The sequence below is a fragment of the Colossoma macropomum genome, unplaced genomic scaffold, assembly GCF_904425465.1.
Source record: "Colossoma macropomum unplaced genomic scaffold, Colossoma_macropomum, whole genome shotgun sequence".
NCBI lineage: Eukaryota > Metazoa > Chordata > Actinopteri > Characiformes > Serrasalmidae > Colossoma > Colossoma macropomum.
The window spans coordinates 31,944,883-31,967,518 of record NW_023494800.1 but is presented as its reverse complement, the minus strand read 5'-3'; the positions used below and the strand labels follow the sequence as shown (position 1 = coordinate 31,967,518).

Genomic DNA, 22,636 nt, shown 5'->3' with positions numbered 1-22,636 from the left:
GTCAACTTGGGCAAAGAATATTAAGTGCAGTTTTAAATGATAATTATTTCAAGATAAATAAAACCATAGAGCCACTTTACGGGGCACAGCGAACATGCCCGTGGTCCCTTGGTTGCTTTTGTTCTGAATGCATGAAGTGCGTAGATTACTAGCTAGCTATCACCGACTTACTCACAGAGTGGCGATAGATAGACAAAAATATACCAAAAAAACAAAATAGCGTATTTATGATTTAGCTGTCGCTTTCATATCTTTACATTTACTTTTATTATTATACGTCATTTCTATTCTTTCCGTCCTGATTTGCCGTTAATATCGATAGCACTCCCGGAAGAATTAACTGGTAACACAAACAGGAAGCAGCTGGGCAGGCCAGGGGAGAGACTGTCAGCCATTGCTGTGTGTGTCGTGGCTGTATCGCAAAACACGAAGGCAGGAAAGACGCCGTTTGCTAGTGTTTGCCGGAGTTCATTATCAGTAGTATCGAAGAGAAAACGTAACTCATCTGTACATCTACATATAAATACGAGGTATGGCTTTACGATTTCGACTTGTACTTCGTACACCTGGACAGCAGGGCTGTTTCAGCTCCATTGCTAGCCAACTTATGTTGGCTAACAGCCGATAAGCTAGGCTAAATTCAACAGGAAGCTTAAAAATAGTGCACCTGGAAGTTATTTAACTAGTAATTCAACAGCTGCCATGTATTATGTGTATTCTGTGTATTGGCTTAAAATTAGTTATTTGTATATATCTAGTCGATGTGATGTTACACGTGAATGCTGTTGTTCTACATTGATATGTATAATCATTTCGCTTGCTAACGTTTTAATCAGTCGCTGTCGTTGGAAGAACATCCGCTGTAATCTAGCTAGATAGTTAGCTAGGTTAGCTAACGTTAGCTCTCAGGCGTCAGTGACACGTAGATAGAAATTTTCAGCAGGTTAATGATTAGAGCGTTTTCTTCAGCACAAAGAATTAAGTGTAGTCAATCGTGAATGTAATTGTGTTTTCAGAAGTTTGTGTTTTTATATTTTGTGTCCATTAGAATAAGAGTGCGTCACTTTTTGTCCACAAGCCAAATGACAAAAATCTGTTTTAAGCATTTTTTTATTTTATTCATAGAATGACATTTTAACAGCATTCTCATAACGATTGTTAACATATCACACGCGTGAGCACTGGCCTCAGAAGTTGTTTTTATTATTTTGTAATTGTCTTTTCTGTAACGGTTGTGTAATGATCCTAATGGAATGGTTCGCAGGAAAAAATCAAGCATACTTATTTTCCCGTTTTTCCCAAAGATAGTCGATGGGTCTGAGGCTTGTTTGGTCTCTGAAGTTTAGTTTTGCAGTGGAGCTGTGAGGCTTATATACCTAACAAGTAGAGGAAGTATGTCCCTCAAAATCTATTTAGCTGACATAGACTTCTGTTATTTAGGCCTCTTAGCTCCAGGGCAAAACTAAAGAGGCAAACCTGACCCATCAACTTCATTTGTGATTTGAGGAAATTGATTCAGTTTGAATATTGTGTGAATCATCTTGCTTCCCTTACTGAGTTGTCTTTCATAAGTCTTTCTCGGCCTTACATTCCTCAAAGTACAGTTAACATGGTGACAGACCAGCTGATTATACTTGTTTAAATTTAGCAATTTTTTAAATTTGCAACTGCCATCTCTGATGTATTCCCTTTTCAGGTTAAAAAGAAAGTCCCAACTGCAAATTGTTCAAGTAATTAAACTTGGTTGCACAGATGTTGCTCTGTGAGCTTATAATGGAAGCATCTGTCTGGAATAGAGCACTCAATAGGGAAACATGCTGACATGTAATTTATCTGTATTTGTATGCTCTTGACCTTTGCTGTTGCTATACTTTAACCCAGTGTTAGTGTACAGCTTGTGCAATTTGGATCACAGGTTGCTCTGATAACTCCACATCAGTGGAAATCGATGACAATACGAATACCATGATAATGTAATCCTGAAATCCAATGATATATTGCCACTCGTAATGGATGAGCCAGAAAGTTTGAGAGTGAGTAGTACTTTCCGACTGCATTCTTCTTTGTTCATGCTTGTTGTTCAGTTTTAACGGGACGATGAGTGAAGGAGTTATTTCATGATTACTGTAGTGCAGGTTGTAGCACTAAAATCAAGAAAAATCTGTGAGTATGTTTTTTGTAGTTTGTTTGCATAAAAAGAGAAAGAGATACCGCATGTGGGCAGGGTTTTATCATGTAGTGCAGCATTTGTTTGACTTTGGAAGCTAATAAAAATGACAGTTAATGCCACAGTGAACAAATTCCAGTAAAATATAACTGAGTTAAGGAACTTACCATATGTAACCCTATTCTGCCTTTCCTTAGTTAAGGAACTTACCATTGATATGTGAGCCCTATTCTAAGAGTTGAAACTGTTTGACACCTTGAATTAGGAATGCAAAGATGAAATTTGAGGTGCTTTGTTGGCGACTCGTTAGCTAACAACCTAATTCAAACAACTAAACAAGTAACAACATAACGTATCATGTTCCTGTTGGCTATTAGTAAAGGCTCAAAAAGACTGCTATGACTGCAAAATAAGGGTCCTTGATTAGTGTTTGGATATAGGCTTTAAGTTGAAATATGTATGGAACAAATAGGACTGTACAACTAATACATATAAATAAGGTGTATATTACAAGCTTAAAAATACAAACATTCTCATAAGCACATTTTGCTACAGGGGAGACTGCTTACAGTGTCAATATTGTCATGTAAGATTAATAAAATTCATGATTATATGACATGAGTAAAAAAAAAAAGTCTCAAGTGTATGAGAGCCCTTACATATTGCTGTTAAATATTTGAAGTGCTGTCTTGATGATGGCCTATATTGTTGTTTGTTTTCTTTCTCAGAATTTACGAGATCCGGATATGTCCTTCATATTTGATTGGATTTATAGTGGTTTCAGTAGTGTACTGCAATTTCTAGGTAAGTACAACCTTTTCACATTCCACAGAATACTCCAAATGACTGGAAGCATATTGTGTTATTAGTGTATTCATCATAAATAATTAGCTTCAGAAAGTACACCACAAGGCCCTGTAGCCCCTTCTCAAGGTTAATTTTGACAGTAACCTTTGAAGGCTGTTCTCAACAGAATCTCTCCCTGTCAAGTTTGTTGTCATATGCAGTGCCCTTTAAAAATGTTAGCACTGTGGTGAACTTGAGCAGAACTGTCTGTAAAAATTCTTTTTTGATCTTTTGTTCAAAACATTAACAAAAATCTAACAAATATTTGAAGTACAGTGATTGAAAAAATCCTATCATGAAATAAGTATTTTCTTAAATCTGTGGTATAATAAAGGATAATGGCTCTGAGTCTTCTCCCATAAGGCTTATTGAGACTCAAGAACACATGGCAGGAAATCTCCATACAGAATCTCTAATCTGTCACACAGATCCATCAGATGCCAAGGACCACATTTGTGGACTCTACTCTTCAGATGATTGCCGGCTAGAACATCCAACCATGGCACAGTTTAAGCTTTCTGACTGAGGCAGTCATGTTTAATTTAATATCTGTTGGTGTTTGATGGAGTCCATGACACACTGCATCCAAACAAGTTGTCCAGGGCCTTTGGAAGAGAAACAGCCCCAAACAATCACAGATCCACCACCATACTTCGCAGTGGGAATGACACATTTTTCTGCAAGACTATCTTTATGTCTATGCCAAACCCAGCTCTGGTGTTTGTTGCCACAAAGCTCTATTTCTGGCTCTTCTGACCATATAACACAGTCCCACAGAAAATTCCAGTAACATCTGGCAAACTGTAGACTCTTCAGTTTGATGGTCCTGGACAAAAGGCTTACTTCTGGCAACCTCTCTGACAGTGTGTGGTTATATAGCTGACATCTGATTGTAGTTTGACCCCATGATGTAACTAATGTCTGCAGTTCCCCAGCTGTGATCTTTGGATATTCTTTGGCCACTTAAACCATCCTCTTCACTGTGTGGGGTCAGTAAAGACATACATCTACCTGACGCTACGTCACCCTGGAATCTCTAGAGAAATTCAGTTTGGTCACATACTGCTTATTACATTTGGGCACAATTAGTACATGTGTAGTATGTAGTAGTACTGTAGTAGTAGTATTTCGAAAACAGTATAAGGGAATTTGGCCTGTGTAACCTCATATTTATGCCCCAGTGGAAATCATGGCTGACCATTTAAGAGTTTCTAATTGCTCAAGTGAAATTGCTTTAAACATAGAATATGAATGGGAATAGATGTCAGTTAAATCTCACTCATAAGAATTTTTAGAGGTGTCCAATATTTGTGGCACAAAAATTTGAGAAAAATACTTATTTCATGATATTTTTTTCTTTTCTTTCAATAATTGTACTTCAACTGAAGCTTAGATGTTTGTCAGTATTTTGAAGAAGAGATCATAAGGAGAAACAAAATGTTTTTTACAGCCCTCTTTTGCTCATGTTGATCAGGGGTGCCAATATTTGTGGCACTGTATATTTGTACTGAAATTAAACAGCTGCAGTCTACATCCCAAAATTATTTGCAAAATACCTATTGACGCAAGAGTAAAGATTTAATTATGGTAAACCGTAGTGCTTTGTTGTTCTGTATAAGTGGTGTAATAATGCACGCATTTTTAGGTTTAATACTATTTAATTCGATTTTTAGGATTTTGAGCATTAACAATGATTTGATTTAAATCTCTAATTATACTAATATTATGGGTTTGGCTCTGATTAGTTTGGCAGTGCCAGCCCTCTAGCAAAGTAAACCTCAAAAGTTGCACCCCCACAGTTTATAGAGTGTGGGTATGTGTATAGCCTAAACCACTTTTCCTTCCCCTCCGAATATACGCTGATTGGATGCACCCAGATGTCTAGTTTTAATCATTGACAGTAGTTTCCACAAAAGTCGGGGGACACTTGAAAGAGGTGGCTGTATCAGAAATACTGTTTTAAATTTTAATATGCTGTTGTGAACATTAATTTTTGCGATTTTTCAGTGTATGTGTTGTCATGGAACTTTGAGGTGCATAATCTATCTCAGTTAAGTTTCTGTTAACATTTAAATGAGAGCACTACCCATGTACTGTGTAAGTATTAGGTATGAATTTACATGGAGATATTGGTGTGTCAGCAGAGACTGGCTGAAAATTCTTCTTGCTCCTTCAGGGCTGTACAAGAAATCGGGCAAATTAGTATTTCTTGGCCTGGACAATGCTGGCAAGACAACGCTACTGCATATGCTTAAAGATGACAGACTTGGTCAGCATGTGCCAACCTTACATCCAAGTAAGTCTAAGCCAAAATAACCACATTTTTTACTTTAACACTAAACTCTCAAACACTTAAACACAGAGATTAATGTTTTACATCTTCTAGTACCGAATTCAACTCATGAAGGGCTTAATTACTGCTTACACAAAGATATGTAGCATTAACTGTGCAGCTAAGCACTGGTGTCATTGGTATTTTATCAGAAGAGAAATTCTCAAATATTTTTACAGAATATGTGCCTGTGTATTTTTTCAGCAATGATCTTGTGTTGTGACGAAAAGGTTGAGAACCACTGGTTTGTAACATCATTAACTTCTGAGGATACGTAATATTTATGCTGTCTATACCTTTGCTTATATTTAAAAATTTAACGTTTCAAGTACAAATATACAGGAAATATTTGTATTTAATTTCTGAACCCAGGTGATAGCGCTAAAGTTTGTTTATGTGAGTGAAAGCGTTCATGTTTGGTGGCAAGGAATGATAAGTAAGGATAAATTATGAGTTGGAAATGGGAAGCTATCTTAGTGTTTGTGGGAACTCCTTTTTTTGTTTGATTCTTTAGCCTCAGAAGAGCTGACAATTGCTGGCATGACCTTCACCACTTTTGACCTTGGTGGCCACGCACAGGGTAGGTAGTGCAAAACATTACCTTCATTAACCAACTGTGTGACAAAGTGCTCATATACAGTATTTGTCTCCTAGCACGAAGAGTATGGAAAAACTACCTCCCGGCCATCAACGGCATTGTCTTTCTTGTTGACTGCGTAGACCACCCTAGACTGGCCGAATCCAAAACAGAACTTGATGTAAGTTGTGGCCATTGTTGCAGCTGTTAACTAGCATTCCACATTGCTATGTTTATTTAATGGGATGTGATTTGCATGCATATTGATTTTAATAGCAGTAATTATATGTAGTATTCAGAATGCAAATTTGACGCCTCTAGTACACGAGTAAAACAAGCTGTAAAAAAACACTTTTCATTGCTTATCGTTTGATCTTTCATTCAGAATGCTAACCAAAACCTTACTTTTATGATGCACAATGATTGAAATTAAAAAATAAATCTGATCATGAAATATTTTTCTGTATTCCAGACTACGTGTGCCACAATTACTAGCACTTCATTTAATACTTGTGCAGCCATCCTTTGCAAAGATAACAGCTCTGAGTCTTCTCGTTTAATGCTTCTATAAAAATGAGACTGGAGAACACATGGCAATAGATCTTAGACCATACTCTATACACAGTCTTTCCAGATTCTTCAGATTTGAGGTCCACAATGGTGGATTCTCCTCTTCAGCTCATCCAACAGGTTTTCTAAGGGGTTTGGGTCAGGGGACTAGGATGGACATGGCAAAACTGTGGTCAGTGAAACATCACCGTAATTCATACCATAATTTACAGCTGGGATAAGGTACTTCTCGGCATGGCTATCTTTGTGTCTACACCAAAACAACCTTTGGTGGTTGTTGCCAAAGGGCTCTGTTTTGGTCTCCTTTAACCATAGAACACAGTCCCACACAAAGTTCCATCATCGTATGGCAAACTGTGGGTTCTTGAGTTTGTTGGTCCTTGACAGCAAAGGCTTTCTTCTGGTAACCCTCCCAAACAATTTGTGGCGGTGTAGGTGGTGTTTGATTGTAGTTTGGGAGATGTCCTGACTGATGGACACTGGGAACTGATGTCTGCAGTTTCCCGTCTGTGATCCTTGAAGATTATTTGACCACTTGAACGATCCTTCTCACAGGATTCCTATTCCTATGTCCTATTCCTGACAAACTTCAGTTGCTTTACACTTCTTAATCATTAGCCTGATAGTAGAAATTGACATTTTCAATTGCTTAACTGTTTTGTTGTTGCCATTTCCTGATTTCTGCAGCTTAATACCGTTTTGTGGTGTGTTCCTGTATTTTGTGGTCTTGCTCATAAAGATGAATGACTAAGGGAATTTGGCCTGTGTTACCACATATTTATACCTCAGTGAAACGGGAAGTTGCGGATGACCATTTAATTGTTCATAATTGCTTTAAAATGTGAAATATTAATGGTAATACACCGATCAGGCATAACATTATGACCACTATTATTAACGAATATCGCGATAATTTCAACCAGTGACGATATGAGGTGAATTATCGTTTTATTTTTTATCATGTACCCTTGCCATGTGAATTATTCCTTTTTTTGTTGTTGTTCTTTGTATTTAACCATTGACTTAGTACAAGCATTCAAATCTATGGTAGGTTAAAATTTTAGACCTAAGCTATAACAGCAAAGACGGCATTTAAGTATAGACCACGCAAACATAACTAATTCACTACAAATATACGTTTTAAAACGTCACTTGAAAAGATTAGAATGTAGTGTTTCAGTCTGGCAAAGAATGCTGGGTGTATGCAAATGAAACACTCCGCTACATGTGACCATCTCCCTAGACGGTGAAAAATGGATGAGCTTGTACAGAAGAAGGGTGTTTACGCGCCCATTTGGCAATATTTTGGTTTCCAACCCGACGAACACAGAGAACCGTTAGATGTTAACAGTGTTACATGCCGTCTATTCGGAAAACTGATCATCATCAAAGGCGGCAATACAGACCTTGAATCCACAGTACAAGCTGCCAAGCCGTAAGTACTTCAGCAAGACAGCGGCGCCTGAGATGTGTAATAATGTTAATTGTGTATGAAACAAACTAGGTTGTTAAAGACTATAATCATGATAATATTAATAATTATTTGTAGCACGTCATGCGCTAACCCGGGCTCGAGGACGCTGGAGGCAGGAAAAACTTTTGCAGCAGCCATTCCTTTAATATTTGCTTCAAACTCACACAAAATAAACTCAACAAAACCAACCAGCTCTTCAGTCAGTCTCTGTTGCTGCTGCTCATCCCTCTCTCTTTCTGTTCCCTCTCTGCTCTTTTTAAAAGCACCCAAGCCAAGAGGGAACGAGAGCTCGCTGCTCCGTCTCCTCGTCACTGCCCCCAGCTTGTAGCTCGGCCGCCCGAGACAAACATGAGGTGTAGTGAAGCAGCCTCACTGCGGAACAGGGGGCAGGGCCTGGGCGGCAGGGCTCGGGACTCGCTCCTTGCCCTGGTGCCCCTTGTGGCCGGCGCCGCCGTTCTCCTCCTCCCGGCGTCACTCGCGAGACTCGCGACCCTCTGCGAAGCTCGGGCTTTGCGCTCTGCATCCCCACCCCACTATGCAGCGGTTCATTTACATAGGCTGCAATAAAATGATCACGTGACTGAAAGGCCCACTCACTTGAGTTTTCTTCGTAAATTAATTTTTAACACGATAATATCATTTATCGCGATAATTCTGGAGACGATAATCGTTTGTCTAAATTTACATTATCGTCCAAGCCTAATGACCACCTCCTTGTTTCTACGCTCATTGTCCATTTTATCAGCTCCAGGTGCACTTTGTAGTTCTACAATTATAGACTGTAGTCCATCTGTTTCTCTGCATACTTTGTTAGCCCCCTTTTACCCTGATATTCAGTGGTCAGGACCCCCATGGACCCTCACAGAGCAGGTACTATTTGGGTGGTGGATCATTCTCAGCACTGCAGTAACACTGATGTGGTGGTGGTGTGTTAGTGTGTGTTGCGCTGGTCTGAGTGGATCAGACACAGCAGTGCTGCTGGGGTTTTTAAACACCTCAGTGTCACTGCTGGACTGAGAATAGTCCACCAACCAAAAATATCCAGCCAGCAGCGTCCTGTGGGCAGCATCCTGTGACCACTGATGAAGAACTAGAGGATGACCAACACAAACTGTGCAGCAGCAGATGAGCTATTGTCTCTGACTTTACATCTACAAGGTGGACTGAAAAAAAACTAAAAACCAAAAAAAAAGAAGGAGTGTCTAATAAAGTGGACAGTGAGTGGACACAGTGTTTAAAAATTCCAGCAGCACTGCTGTGTCTGATCCACTCGTACCAGCTCGACACATATTAACACACCACCACCACATCAGTGTTACTGCAGTGCTGAGAATGATCCACCACCTAAATAGTCCATGCTCTGTGAGGGTCCATGGGGATCCTGACCAATGAAGAACAGGGTAAAAGGGGACTAACAAAGTATGCAGAGAAACAGATGGACTACAGTCTGTAATTGTAGAACTACAAAGTGCACCTATATAGTAAGTGGAGCTGATAAAATGGATAATGAGCATAGAAACAAGGAGGTGGTCATAATGTTATGCCTGATCGGTGTATACTTCAGTTAGATTTCATTCACAAAAATTTCTAAGGGTGCCAGCAATTGTGCACAGATTTGAGAAAAATATTTATTGCATGATTGTTTTTTTTTTTTTTCTTTCAATTAGTGTAATTAAAATGTTTTGAAAGAAAATTCAAAAGATAAGCAATAAGGAATGTTTTGGGTCTACAGCCTGTTTTACCATTTTTTTTTTTTCTTTTCCCGGAGGGGTTCCAATATTTGTGAAGGGCATTGTGTAGATTTTGGGTATGTATATGAGGAAAGCTCAAGATGTGTTTCATTTTAACAATTAAATATTTATTTTTTGTTGTTATTATTATTATTATTATTATTATTACTACAACCACATTTCCGAAAAAGGTTGGCATGCTATGCAAAATGTAAATAAAAACAAAATGCAATTATGTGCAAATCATTTAAACCCTGTATTTTATTGAAAATAGTACAAAGAAGATATCAAATGTTGAAACTGAGAAACTTTGTTTTTTGAAAAATATATGAACATTTTGACTTTAATGCCAACAGCATGTTGCCCCGTCCCGACTTTTTTTGAAACAAAAGTTGTGTAATGCAAAAAAAACACACCTGGTTGTCGGCACCAGGTCAATAACATGATTGGGTATTAAAAAGAGCATCCCAGAGAGGCTGAGTCTTTCAAAGTCTGTCAAATAGTGCAACAATTTAATGATAACATTTCTCAATATAAAATAGCAAAGAATTTGGTAATTTCATCATTTATGGTACATAATAAACGATTCAGAGAATCTAGAGAAATCTCTGAATGCAAGGGACAAGGCCAAAGAACAGTATTTATTGGCCATGATCTTTGGGCCCTCAGATGGCATTGCATTAAAAACGGGCATGATTCTGTAGTGGAAATCACTGCATAGGCTCAGGAACACTTCTGAAAACCACTGTCTGTGAAAACAGTTCGGTTATGCATCTAGAAATGATTATTAAAACTCTTAAATGCAAAGAAGAAAGCATATATAAACAGGATCCAGGAATGCCTCCACCTTCTCTGGGCCCAAGTTCATTTAAAATTGACTGAGGGGAAGTGGAAAAGTGTCCTCTGTTTTTTTTTTATTTATTTATTTATTTTTTTTTTTTTGGGAAATCATGGAGACTGTGTCCCTTGGGCTAAAGACCACTCAGCTTGTTTTTAGTGCACAGTTCAAAAGCCAGTATTCATGATGGTATAGGTGTGCATGGCATGGGTGACATGCGCATCTGTGAAGGGACCATTAATGCTGAATGATATATTCATGTTTTGGCAACATATGCTGCCATCCAGATGACGTCTTTTTCAGGGAAGGACTTGCTTATTTCAGCAAGGTAATGCCAAAGCATTCTGCGTGTATTACAACAGCATGGTTCCATATTAAAAGACTCCAGGGGCTAAACTGGCCTGCCTGCAGTCCAAACCTGTCACTCACTGAAAAAATACAACAAAGGAGACCCCGAGCTATTGAGCAGCTGAAATCCTATGTTAAGCATGAACGGGAAAACACATCATATTCAAAACTACAGCAGTTGGTCTCCTCAGTTCCCAAACGAGTGTTGTTAAATGGAGAGGTGATGCAGCTCAGTGGTAAAAATGCCCCTGTCCCAACTTAAACATGTTGTTAGCAGACTGGCGACCTGTCCAGGGTGTATCCTGCCTTCCGCCCAGTGACAGCTGGGATAGGCTCCAGCACCCCACTGCGACCTAGAAGGATAAGCGGTTTAGATGATGGATGGATGGATGTTGTTAGCATCAAAGCATCAAATTCAAAATGGGCACATTTTTCAAAAAAACAACACAATTTCTCGGTTTAAACATTTGATATGTTGTCTTTGTACTATTTTCAATGAAATACAGGGTTTCAATGATTTGCACATCATTGTAATTTGTTTTTATTTACATTTTGCACAGCCTCAACTTTTTTGGAAATGGGGTTGTATTACTATTGTTGTTTGTTGTTATTCTTATTATTATTATTATTTAAATTTCAAGCATGAAAGACTACAGGGTAGTGGGAAAACAGATTGGTTAGCAATAATCATCATAGCAAGTAACATAAAATGCCAATCTGAGGGATTCTGACCAGGTTGCTGAGACTGTCTGAACTTGTAGTGCAGGAGTGTAGAGGAAACATCAACATTGTTTAAAAAACTGAAAACAAGACTTTTTTCAGTCAACTCGTGTAAGAGGTAAAACCCACCTCATACCCAAACACATGTTAAAGCTCTGATGTAGTAGTCTTGACGGATACAAAGGAGAGCATGCTTGCTAGTGGTCTGGAGCAGTAACGAAAGCGTTTAGACTGCACTGGGCAAATAAAACTAGCAGTAACATCTTAAATTAGATTAGATATCTCTGACTACTGCCGAGATATCATCATGGCTTTGACAGGGAAGGACCATTTGACTGACGTAAAAAGTAGGGTTGTATCAGTACCATTACTTGTATCTGTCACCATTTGACGTATGTACACTGCCGCACTAATGAACAAACGACTGAAGCTGGTGGTGAAGGAGGCTCTGCTCACTCAAAAGTGTTGCTGACGCCATGACAGTCGGACACAAAGTCGTCACTGGGCACGATGGTCTATTCAAACGTACAATGTGAGTCACCAAAGAACAAAATTACGACAACTAAAACCCCACACAGGCATCATGTGATTCGTGCTGTCACTGTGCTGCCGAGACTGTTGTTGAAAGACATAGATGAGGAGCAAAAATACAGTTGTACAGAAGTGTTTTTGTGATGTGGAACAAGCATTAAATAAAGCATAGCTAGCTAATGCACTTAATTTCAAATTGGCTAGATTTTATTGATTTAACTGTTAATGTTGCACTCTTTTACTCTTACAACTACTTTATCTGTATGCCACACTTGTTGACACTCTTAGAAATAGAGTAAAATCTAACTATAAAATCTGTAGTCCCAGTCAGTGTGGCATGTATCGGACTTGGTATCGGCAAATACTAAAAAAACATGTACTCGCACTTGTAAAAAAATGTATTGGTCCATCACTAGTAAAAAGGCTAATCATAACTTGCTATTTTTGCATGACGCATTATCTTGCCTTTATTAGATACATTGACGCTATACGCTGCTGCTGACTCGCTCACGTTTGACTTCGTATGAAGCTTTGTTTCCCATTTGACTAATAAAAACTGATGCACTGAATAGTGTGCATTCTGTCAGGACAAAACCTTGCATCTCCAAATAGTAACTTTGGGGGGAAAAAACTTTTTAAAATTTGGAATTTCTGATGTAAAACAACATTCAGCACGGCTTGTGGCAAGCCAGAGAAACTGCTTGTGCTTATGTGTACACACCACAGGTTTGTCTGTGTTGATCTCTTCTTTTTTTATTTATTTTGCACTATGCAGGTATATACTTAAGTTGTTACACATGGTTCTTATTGGTAAATAAACTAGTATCTAGTAAATAAATAAGCAAAATTAGGTTTTCTTTAGCATGTAATACATGTAATCAAACAAGTAAATGCCATTCACATCTATTCCAAAGGGCAAATGCCATCTAATTACTTTAGTGTTTTATTTGTGACACAGAACATAGATTTTACCAAAGTAAAATATTTAAAAAATGTGATTGTATAAATATCAAGACTTACAGATTAGTCAGTTTAGATAAGCATATATTTAAGGTGTTGTTGGTATCAGTGTGTCTTTTATTTATTCTTCAATTTATTCTAGTGCTCTGGACATCGTTAGTTCCCTTAACAAGTAAGTTCAACCAGTTATTTTTAAGCAGGGAAGTTATTAAACTGTTCTGGACACTGGCCTTCCAGGACTTGCTTGTGAGCCTTGTTTCAGGGGCATTACTCTTTGGGGCTAATGTCTACAGGGTGGTAGGTCTCCAAGACCAGGGTTGGGTATCTCTTCCTTAAGCCATTGAACATATACAGTGATCACCACAAAAATTGACAACCCTGGTAATTATGAGCAAAATGAGATGTACCAAATTTTCTAAATTATTTATTCTTTTAATTTTTTTTTTTTTTTGTTCAAAATATTAGCCAAAATCTAACCACAATTGTTGGCACCCCTAGTAATTCTTAAGAGTGAAATCTAACTGAAGGATTGTCTCATTCATATTTTATGTTTGAAAGTTCACCTGAGCAATTAGGAACACGTAAATGGCAGCCATGACTTCTTGTTTTATGAGGGCATATACACTTTAAAAAGACAGAAGTGTTCTTCCTGGAGATAAGTGGCGTTTTTCATGCCATCTATCCATACATACGATTCATCTTCAATGTTTGCTGGATTGTGAACACTGACATAAGCCAGTGTAAGAGAGCCCTGCAGATTCTGAGATGTTACTATGGCATTTTTATGATCCCTAGAATATTCTATGCCTTACGGACTGTATCATGTAATTCTACAGAAAAACATTGGGGCATTCACCTGTGAACTGAACCTCAACAGAAAGTGGATCGAGTGACCCCAAAACCACCAATTAGTCTGAAAAGAATGGATAAAACAGAAGAAATGTTTTACATTTTGAAATGGCTTAGTCTAGGTTTAGACCTTAATCCAATAGAAATGTTGATGCAGAACCTATGGTGTGGCATGCATGCATGCAAGATGGCCCACCGACATAACACAGATGAAGCAGTTCTGTATTGAAGAATGGGCCAAATCAATGTGCAGAGCAGATCAACAACCAAACGGTTACTATAACTGAAGGCATTGCTGCTCGAGGGGGTGACACTAGTTACAGAAAGCAGAGGTTCAGATACTTTTGCCAGAAGACATTTAATGTTGGATTACTTAATACTCTAACATATTTTATTTAAAATGTGTTCCCTTGTACAGTAAATGAGACTGTCTGAAGCCTCACATTAGATGACCGTTAAATGTTGAGCTTTAGGGCCCTACTTTCATGATAATAGTGCAAGCAAAAAAAGACCAAAAATTTCCAACACTGGCTCGGGACAGATATAATTTTGGTATTATTGTAGCTGGCAGCTCAGGCACTAACCTGGCACAGAGCATCGCAGTTGTGAAAAGAGGTTAGATAGGACTGAATATATCAACAGGTGTGGTTAGTCATGCTTTAGCAGAATCAGTCAATTCAAATGCAGAGCGTGAGTATTGCCGCCTTTGTACAATAAACATGTATTCTATTACTTCTGTATATACAGGTTATCTTTTAGAATCATATGGAACACTTAATAGCGTAATAATTAAAATGCTACAACTACTGCTATTACTGTAATAATATTAATAATGACTTTATTAAAAGTGAACTTCTGAGAATGTTAATTATTGAAATTATCAGTGCAAATCTGATGCAAGATTTATGACCAGATAAAAATTACAGTTTCTACTTAACACAGTAAGCTCACATTTCTATAGCATTTGTTCACAGAATTTGAATGGACTGATCGATTAATTTATTTTTTAACTCTTCAAGTACTGGGACACAGCATGGGTAGGATGAAAAGGAATTACATGATGTAAGGAATTACTTCCCAATGTAAATTTTAATTATCTGGGGTGAAATAAGATATAAAAACTTCATTCTATGGCTTCATTGTTTTTGTAGTTGTTGAATTAGAACAGTCCCTAAGAATGCAACAGTATAACTTTTCAAATCTGTCTTTTATTAGAGTTTTATTAGAATTTTAAGCATGGCTGGCTACAATTTAACATGACAGCACCTCACATACTTATTTTTTTAATGGTAGGCCTACATCATATTCAGAGTATATTAAATACTCATTTTAGTGCAGTCATTTTTGGCTACCAAAATAGCAATTGGGCACAAACAGAAAAAAATGTACTCACTCCTAGGAAAATTACCAGTGTCTGTAGCATTGTTAGTAAAACTGTATTTCCACCTGTATGAAAACAGAGCTCTTAGTTCTTAGCTCTTAGAAAACAAAATGGTTTAAATGATTTTATCTCTAACAACAGGCACTAATGACAGACGAAACTATCGGAAACGTTCCTATCTTGATCCTTGGCAACAAGATCGATAAGCCAGAGGCAATCAGTGAGGAGAAACTGCGAGAAATATTTGGATTGTATGGCCAGACAACAGGCAAGGTAAGAGAATAAACCCTTTCTGTTTAAGTAAAAAGTTTTCAAAACACATTCAAATCAGATAGCTTTTAGTTTTACATGATGCTTGAGGAGTGCATAGAAGTTGCCAGATTCTGTCCCAAAATCTTAAAATTTTAAAAACAATTTTAAAAATGTTGTGATAGTATGTGAAATGATAAACACAAAGCAGGTATTAATCAATTCTATTTGACCTGTATTAAATTAAAAACAATATAAATGTGATATTTAATGTTTGAACTTTTTTTTGTGTGTGTGTGTGTGTGTGTGTGTGTGTGAATATTTGCTCATTCCAAATGTGATGCCTGCAACATGTGTCAAAAAAGTTGGGACAGGATCATGTTTACTGCTGTCACATCACCTTTCCTTTTAACAATACTTAATTAATTTGGGACAAATTACCAGTGATCCAGTTTTGAAAGCAACATTTTTTGCTATTGTTTTATTACGGTGCTTTCACAAATGTGTTGGTTACCCATGCCATCCCATACCATGACAGACCCTGGGTTTTGAACTTTAGAATCAGTATGGTCCTTTTCTTCTTTGGCCCAAAAAACACAGGGTACATGATTTCCGTTAACAATCTGAAAGGTTGACTCGTTAGAATGCAATTCATAGTATTAGATTACGTCAGTAAGAAGACCAACACGCCGTGTCAGTAGGCAAGCTGCAAATCTGACTGTGCTTTGATAGAGCACTTCTCATCACTGTTACTGCAGCTACAACCCTGCAGGCATTTAAAAACGATGAAACGCTACAAGGAGAAGATTAGGTAGATTGGTTGAACTGGATCTGCATAACCAGCATTTCTCCAGAGTTCAGAACATTCCAGTGTGTGATATTTTATAAAATCTAATACAAGTGGCTACCAAAACTGCTAAAGCTCTTAAATAGTAAACTCATTCATGTATATCAAGCTCACTTGTTTTGGTTGTTTTGGGTGAAATTTGAGGTCACTAGAACATGCAATTTTGAAGTCTTTAAAAAAAATTTCCTCTAATTTAGGGCCCTAACCTAATATAACCATAACTGTAGTAGTGTAAGAACCATGATATTTCACACAACATGGGTAAGGGGAAAATGTAATTCTCACAAGAACTTTAATATTTTTCCAGAAGTTTAAATTGTAAAAAGTAGATTTACCGATCGCTGCTTTCTGCATCTATTTGCATTTTACATGTTGTCTCAACAGGCTTGCTAACTGCAGAAATGGTAGATGGGCAAGTGGGCTATGTATCTTATTTTGTCTGCTCTCTCTCTCCAGGGTAATGTTCCCCTGAAAGAACTGAATACACGACCACTGGAGGTGTTCATGTGTAGTGTCCTCAAGAGACAGGGTTATGGAGAGGGCTTCCGCTGGCTCTCCCAGTACATTGACTAGAGGCCTGCTACAATGGGGTGCACAAGGAGCCACCAAACCGACACCCACACTCAGCTCTATGTTCAGTTCTAAAACCTGCCTTGACTCTTCAAAAGAAAAACAGCAACCCAGTGCAACTTGATTCAAATAGACTTTCATTAGGTGGACATTAAATTGACCAATTTGTGTTTTCTCACACCTCTTTTTTCTAAGAGAATGACATAGCAGTGAGTTTGTGTTAAATCCAAATTGATAAAGTTTTTATTACTTTGGGTCTTTTTGTTTCCTTTTCTTTCTTTTGACATATTTCATTTTCAAGACCTGCTTGATGTGGAAACATTGCCAAAAAATTATGGTATTGGCAACCAAATTCAAACGGTGTGTAACAGACATTTAGAATGTCATACGCACAGCTTTTTTACAAGAAACATTCTGGGGCATCACCAGTGTTGTATTGTGTTTGTTTTCTTTCATGCCCTTTTTTGAACAAATGTGGCCTAGCTTTACGGCTGATGATAAGCAGTTTATGACTTTACTTAATTAATGTCATTGCAGTAATTTTCAGCTGCATGGTTATCTCTTACCCTGTAAACTATGGGAGCGATAGCGTACAGCCACACACAGAAATTTGTTCTTAAGCCCTCTTTAATTGATATTTAGTTATGTAATTATAGCCTAATATGTAAGATAGATATGGCAATAAATCACAAACATGGGAATGCTAGATTGCTGTCCATTAGACCCATTAGAGATATTGTTATGGACAGCTGTGTGAGAGGGTGGGATTAACCAACATTTTTTTTTTTTCCCTTCTCCCCCCCCCTTCCTATGAATGCATATAAGTTTTGAAATAATGTGACTGGGAGAAGATGCAGTGAGATACACAAGACTTCAACATATAAAAACCATTCTGTAGGTCAAAGACAGTTTCATTCAGGATGTCCATGTCAGACAGTAAAAATGTGAGGAATATCGCACCTGGATATGTGACTATCAAGGTAATGGGCAGCATGTAATGTTCATGAATACCACAGATGAATTTTTATAAGCGGTGTCCTGAATAGTTCTTTATTTGATCAATGTGCATTACTTAAGGAAATAACTATTTTGCATGCATTGTTCCTTGATCTTTAATGAACATAACAATTGAGGAAGAAATCCAAAATTAGGGATGCCAAATTAACATATTAAACAGTCTTTTTGGTTCTTTCTTTAAGGGAGGTACAATGGAATGGCACAATAGTAGATTTCTTTTTCTGTTCTGTTCCTTTACGTACCGTCTATCATTCCATGAGCTGTTCTGTGTAAGGGAGATGTTGTTTGCATCATAAATTGTAATAAATGTTTGCAATTAATACAGGATCCAAGCTTTCAGTGACTTTTTCTGAAAGCAAATGGTGAGTGTTTGATAATAAGACGGAGAATAGGTTGTTTGCCTTATAAAACTTCATAAAATACTAATGTATTTTCTACACTTTATCATTTACTTGTGAAATTATTATGCAATACTAAATACATGTTCTTGATAACATTGATGACATCATTCAAAAACACTTGACTGACTAATTCTACACAGATGATTTAAGAGACTTACTGCAGAATTTAAGTTTCTGTATTGATGTAAAATAAATAAGGTGATAATAAGGATAATTTAATTGACTGACCCATACAATTCATAATCAGTTTTGGTGCCATCTCCATGAACATGAGAATCATCTGAAAAAGTAAAAAAAAGAAAAATTAGACCAGGAAAAGTGTTCTTCAGACATATGGCATTATGTCCATATTGCATTTGCATATGGCATTTGCCATATTTAAGATTTCCCAGTCTAAATTTCTAAGCGCATATTAATACATTTCAACCACAAAAATTGCTTGAGGGCCATAATGACAGGATGGTAATTGCCAGTGACTGTCATATGGGATAAAGCAATTTAATACCATCTAACACTAAGCCTTCTCTCTGCATTTTATTGGTTCCATTCCATCTCAAAATGGAAATGTTTTCAGTATCACAAAGATCTCTACTTTTTGCTTCATGTGTAGTGAGAAAAAAAAGTGGATTTTTTTTGCCATTCTTCCATACAAGTGTTCAACTGGTGTTTTTTCACAGATGTGCAGGTTACCCATGTCATGGCAGACCCTGGCTTTTGAACTTTATGCTGGTAACAGTCTGGTCATTCTCTTCTTAGGCCCAAAGAACACAGACTGCATAACACATTTCCACTGTACGTCGGTTCATTTCAGATGAGCTTAAGCCAAGAAGTCTGTGGTGTTTATAGACGTTGATGACATATGGTTTCTGCTATGCATTGTACAGTTTTAAATTGCGTTTATGGATGCAGCCATGAACAGTGTTTATTCACAACAGTTTGACAAAGTATTCCTGAACCCATATGGTGATATCCATCAGAGAACCATGCTAGTTTATAATGCAGCGATGTCTGAGGGTATTTCTTATGCCCACCCCCCACCCCCAACACACAGTCAATGTGTCTTCGTTTTACTAATTGCTCCATGACACAGATGACTGTGGTGTACTATGACCAAGCCTGGATATTTGTGACGTCTAATGTGAAAGGTCTCATACAAATAAAACTAATGTCTTCCTAAATTGACACTAGCCATATTTGTTTCGTTTTCTTTTGAAGATGATCAGTCCACACTGGTCTTTGAAATTCAAAGACATTTAAAAAAGAAAAATATATATATATAAATAAAAATATATAAATATGTAATAATATTATGGTAATAAAGATGAAGACAAGTACTACTAAACCAATATACTGGTAACAAGATATAACTTCGTAGTTTTTATTTAAGGAGCAGAGGCACGTTAAATACAAGTGCTTATGTGCATAAGTATCTCTGAAGTTTCCATAATGTCTAGGTATTCTATTGAAGCCTGCTTTGTTCTCACTTTAGTTTCTTCAGTTTCAGTTCCCTTAAATACATTAATATTAAACGCTCAGCACAAGGTAAATGAATGTCACTGAACATTATCGGATCACTTCATATCTGGTATGTATATAGTAAGACAGACCTTGAATATATGTTGGGTTTTTGGGCTAGTTATTGGAAATTACCATTTTATGATGTATTGAAATGTATGTATAATTCAATTTGACTGACCAATGTGAGGATTTGGGGTGTCAATTACTTAAAAATGCTACAGTGGAATCACTTCATCTTCAGTTTGTGCTTATTATAATAGACTCTAAACCTATATCTGTTTGTACTCCCTGATTTTTTGGAAATTTTGAATTTGATTTTTATGATGTGCTGGAGTTGCGACTTATGGTTGTTAGATTTACCAATGTGAGGACTTTCACTGACATTTATTTAAAGGGCCTATATGCTACATTTTTTTTTATTTTACCCCTGAGTTCCACTTAACATTTCTGTGGATTCACATACCAAAAACAGTCAAAATTCATTTTACCTGACCATTTGAAAAGCACTCTTTATCTCTTAAAATTATTCAGACTGTTTCTGTTACTGTGTGTTAAAACTGTTATATGTAAATCACATTTATTCTGCCTGGCTGCCCCACCTTGTTCAAAATGCAGTCCAAACTAAAATCCTGCTTATAATTTCAGCATTAATGTGAAAGGACTCCTGTAGGCTGTATAGGCAGATATATTTAAATACCTGGGTTTTAATGACATCACAAAAACAATGAACTTTCTTTTTGCAGCATAGTTTCCATATACAGATGGAATGGAGTGAGGAGGTGGTTGTCTGCTAATGGAAGGAGAATGTTTGCCTGATTAAATTGGAAATGTTTTTTTAAATTGGAACCATATTTTGAGAGAGTTTTTAACAACTGGACCCAGGCTTTGGAGACTTAAACTGATAGGTAAAGCGTAGATAGCTTAAGATAGAAATTGGTGAAAGTAGTGAGTTCGATAGAAGTTCCATAGAGGCCCATGCTTGTCCTTGATTGTTTTGATACATTGAAATACAATAGCTCAATTTAGGAATGTTAGTTGCCTAGTAGTAATAATAAATAGAAAATTAGGCAAGCCCCTCCTTCTCTGCATTTAGACGTCTCTAGATAGTCTCTGATTTGTATCCTGATTGTTTCCCAAACTGTGAACTGTGTATATAAGCTTGGGAATTGGTTGGGTTGGGATGGATATGCACAGTAAGAGGCTGTCCGTGCATAGCGATACCGTATGTGTTATTTGGTTTCTAATAATACCTAGAATTATCTGTTGCATTCTCAGGGCTATGGCAAGTGGTTCAATGGCTAGGTCAGATAAGAGGCCACAATACTGCCGAGTCCCTTTGTGCAGGAAAAAATAATTGGATCTGTTAGAGTTTGTGCATACTGAAGCTGTTGGCGAGAGTGATTGCCAACCCAACCCATTACGAAACCTGCTTGGTTGGGGTTGATGACTTTAGGTATCACCGTTTCAAGGCGACGAGACAACACCTTGGTGAGGATTTTATAATTGCAATGTAGGAAGCAAACAGGGCAGTAGGATCCATAGTCCAGGGAATCCTTGTCTTCCCTAAGACTGATATTATTGCCTGGGTCATAGTAGGTAGTAACTTCCCTTCAGAGAAAATTTCCTTAAACAATAATCACAGAAAGGGTGCCAGTTTAGATGAGAATAATGAGTAAAATTCTGTGGGGAATCTATCTGGACTACGTACAGTCCTGCCCTCCATGGAACTTATTGCCTGTATTATTTCTTCACTTGAAATAGGAGCATCAAGGATGATTTGGTCTTCTGCATTAATCTTTGGTCATTTTAGGCCATCTCGAAATGCTTTGATGTCGGTGGTGCTTATGGAGGCTTGTGATGTATATTAAGTTTAACACAGTATGACTTGAATTAGTAATGGGATGTGTGGAGTCTGGTGAGATGCAGATTTCAGGGATAGTGCTGCGTATCGCTGCTTGAGTTAATGGCTCAAAAATGTTCCTTCCTTTTCAACATGTTCATAACATGACTGCTTTGATTTAAGAACCAAATGTTCTGTTTGTCTTATGGAAAGGTTATCTAATTCTGTTTGCATCAGACTGTTCTTTTTAAAGAACATTGTGGGACTGTTCTTAAAAAGTTCAGGTGTACAGTCATGGGCAAGCTTGTTGTCTACCTGATATCTGTTCAATTAGTTCTGTAAGGTACTTTAAGAAATGTGTATTTACAATGTGAATTTACAAGCTGTATAAGAAATGATCTGTTCCCCTAAACTTACCTAGGCTTTAAGCGATTCCCATATAGTAGTATGACATTCCACGTGTGCTATTAACTTCCAAGTAAAAGTCGATTTGGTCAGAGATTAACTTTTTGAATGAGCTATACGTTTGTAATAGTGGATCAAGTTGCCATGAGTGCTGAAGTACAGGACTGTTTGGAAGTTCCAAAATCTAGCTGAATCGGGCAGTGGTTGGATATCACTATCCTGTGATATTGACAATTAGTCACTATGGAAATGGTCCTATGGTCAATCAAGTAAAAGTCAGTTCTTGAATATGAAAGGTGAACTGGCAAGAAGAATGAAAACTGTCTGGTTGTAGGATTGGAGTGTTTCCAGGGATCGAACAACCTGTAGGACTGCATAAACAACAAAATCAATGCATCTGATTTAGACACAGCTGTGTTTGGTCTGGGGAAGGATTTGTCTAGCATTGGCTGTAATCTACAGTTGA

At 37.4% G+C, this 22,636-nt stretch overlaps 1 protein-coding gene across 3 annotated transcripts; it reads left to right on the top strand.

Annotated features, from left to right (window-relative positions):
• Positions 1-348: 348 nt before the first annotated feature.
• On the top strand, positions 349-19,589 carry sar1b (secretion associated, Ras related GTPase 1B). Of its 3 annotated transcripts, none has more exons than XM_036589099.1 (7): positions 349-530; positions 2,896-2,971; positions 5,190-5,309; positions 5,860-5,925; positions 6,000-6,103; positions 15,465-15,596; positions 16,876-19,589. In XM_036589099.1, the coding sequence occupies exons 2-7, from the start codon at positions 2,914-2,916 to the stop codon at positions 16,990-16,992; spliced, it is 597 nt and encodes a 198-aa protein (XP_036444992.1). In that variant the 5' UTR covers positions 349-530; positions 2,896-2,913; the 3' UTR covers positions 16,993-19,589. The 3 variants fall into 3 exon arrangements, with proteins under 3 accessions (XP_036444992.1, XP_036444991.1, XP_036444993.1); XM_036589098.1 differs by lacking the exon at positions 349-530 and adding an exon at positions 1,890-2,033; XM_036589100.1 differs by lacking the exon at positions 349-530 and adding an exon at positions 2,040-2,163.
• Positions 19,590-22,636: the final 3,047 nt, after the last annotated feature.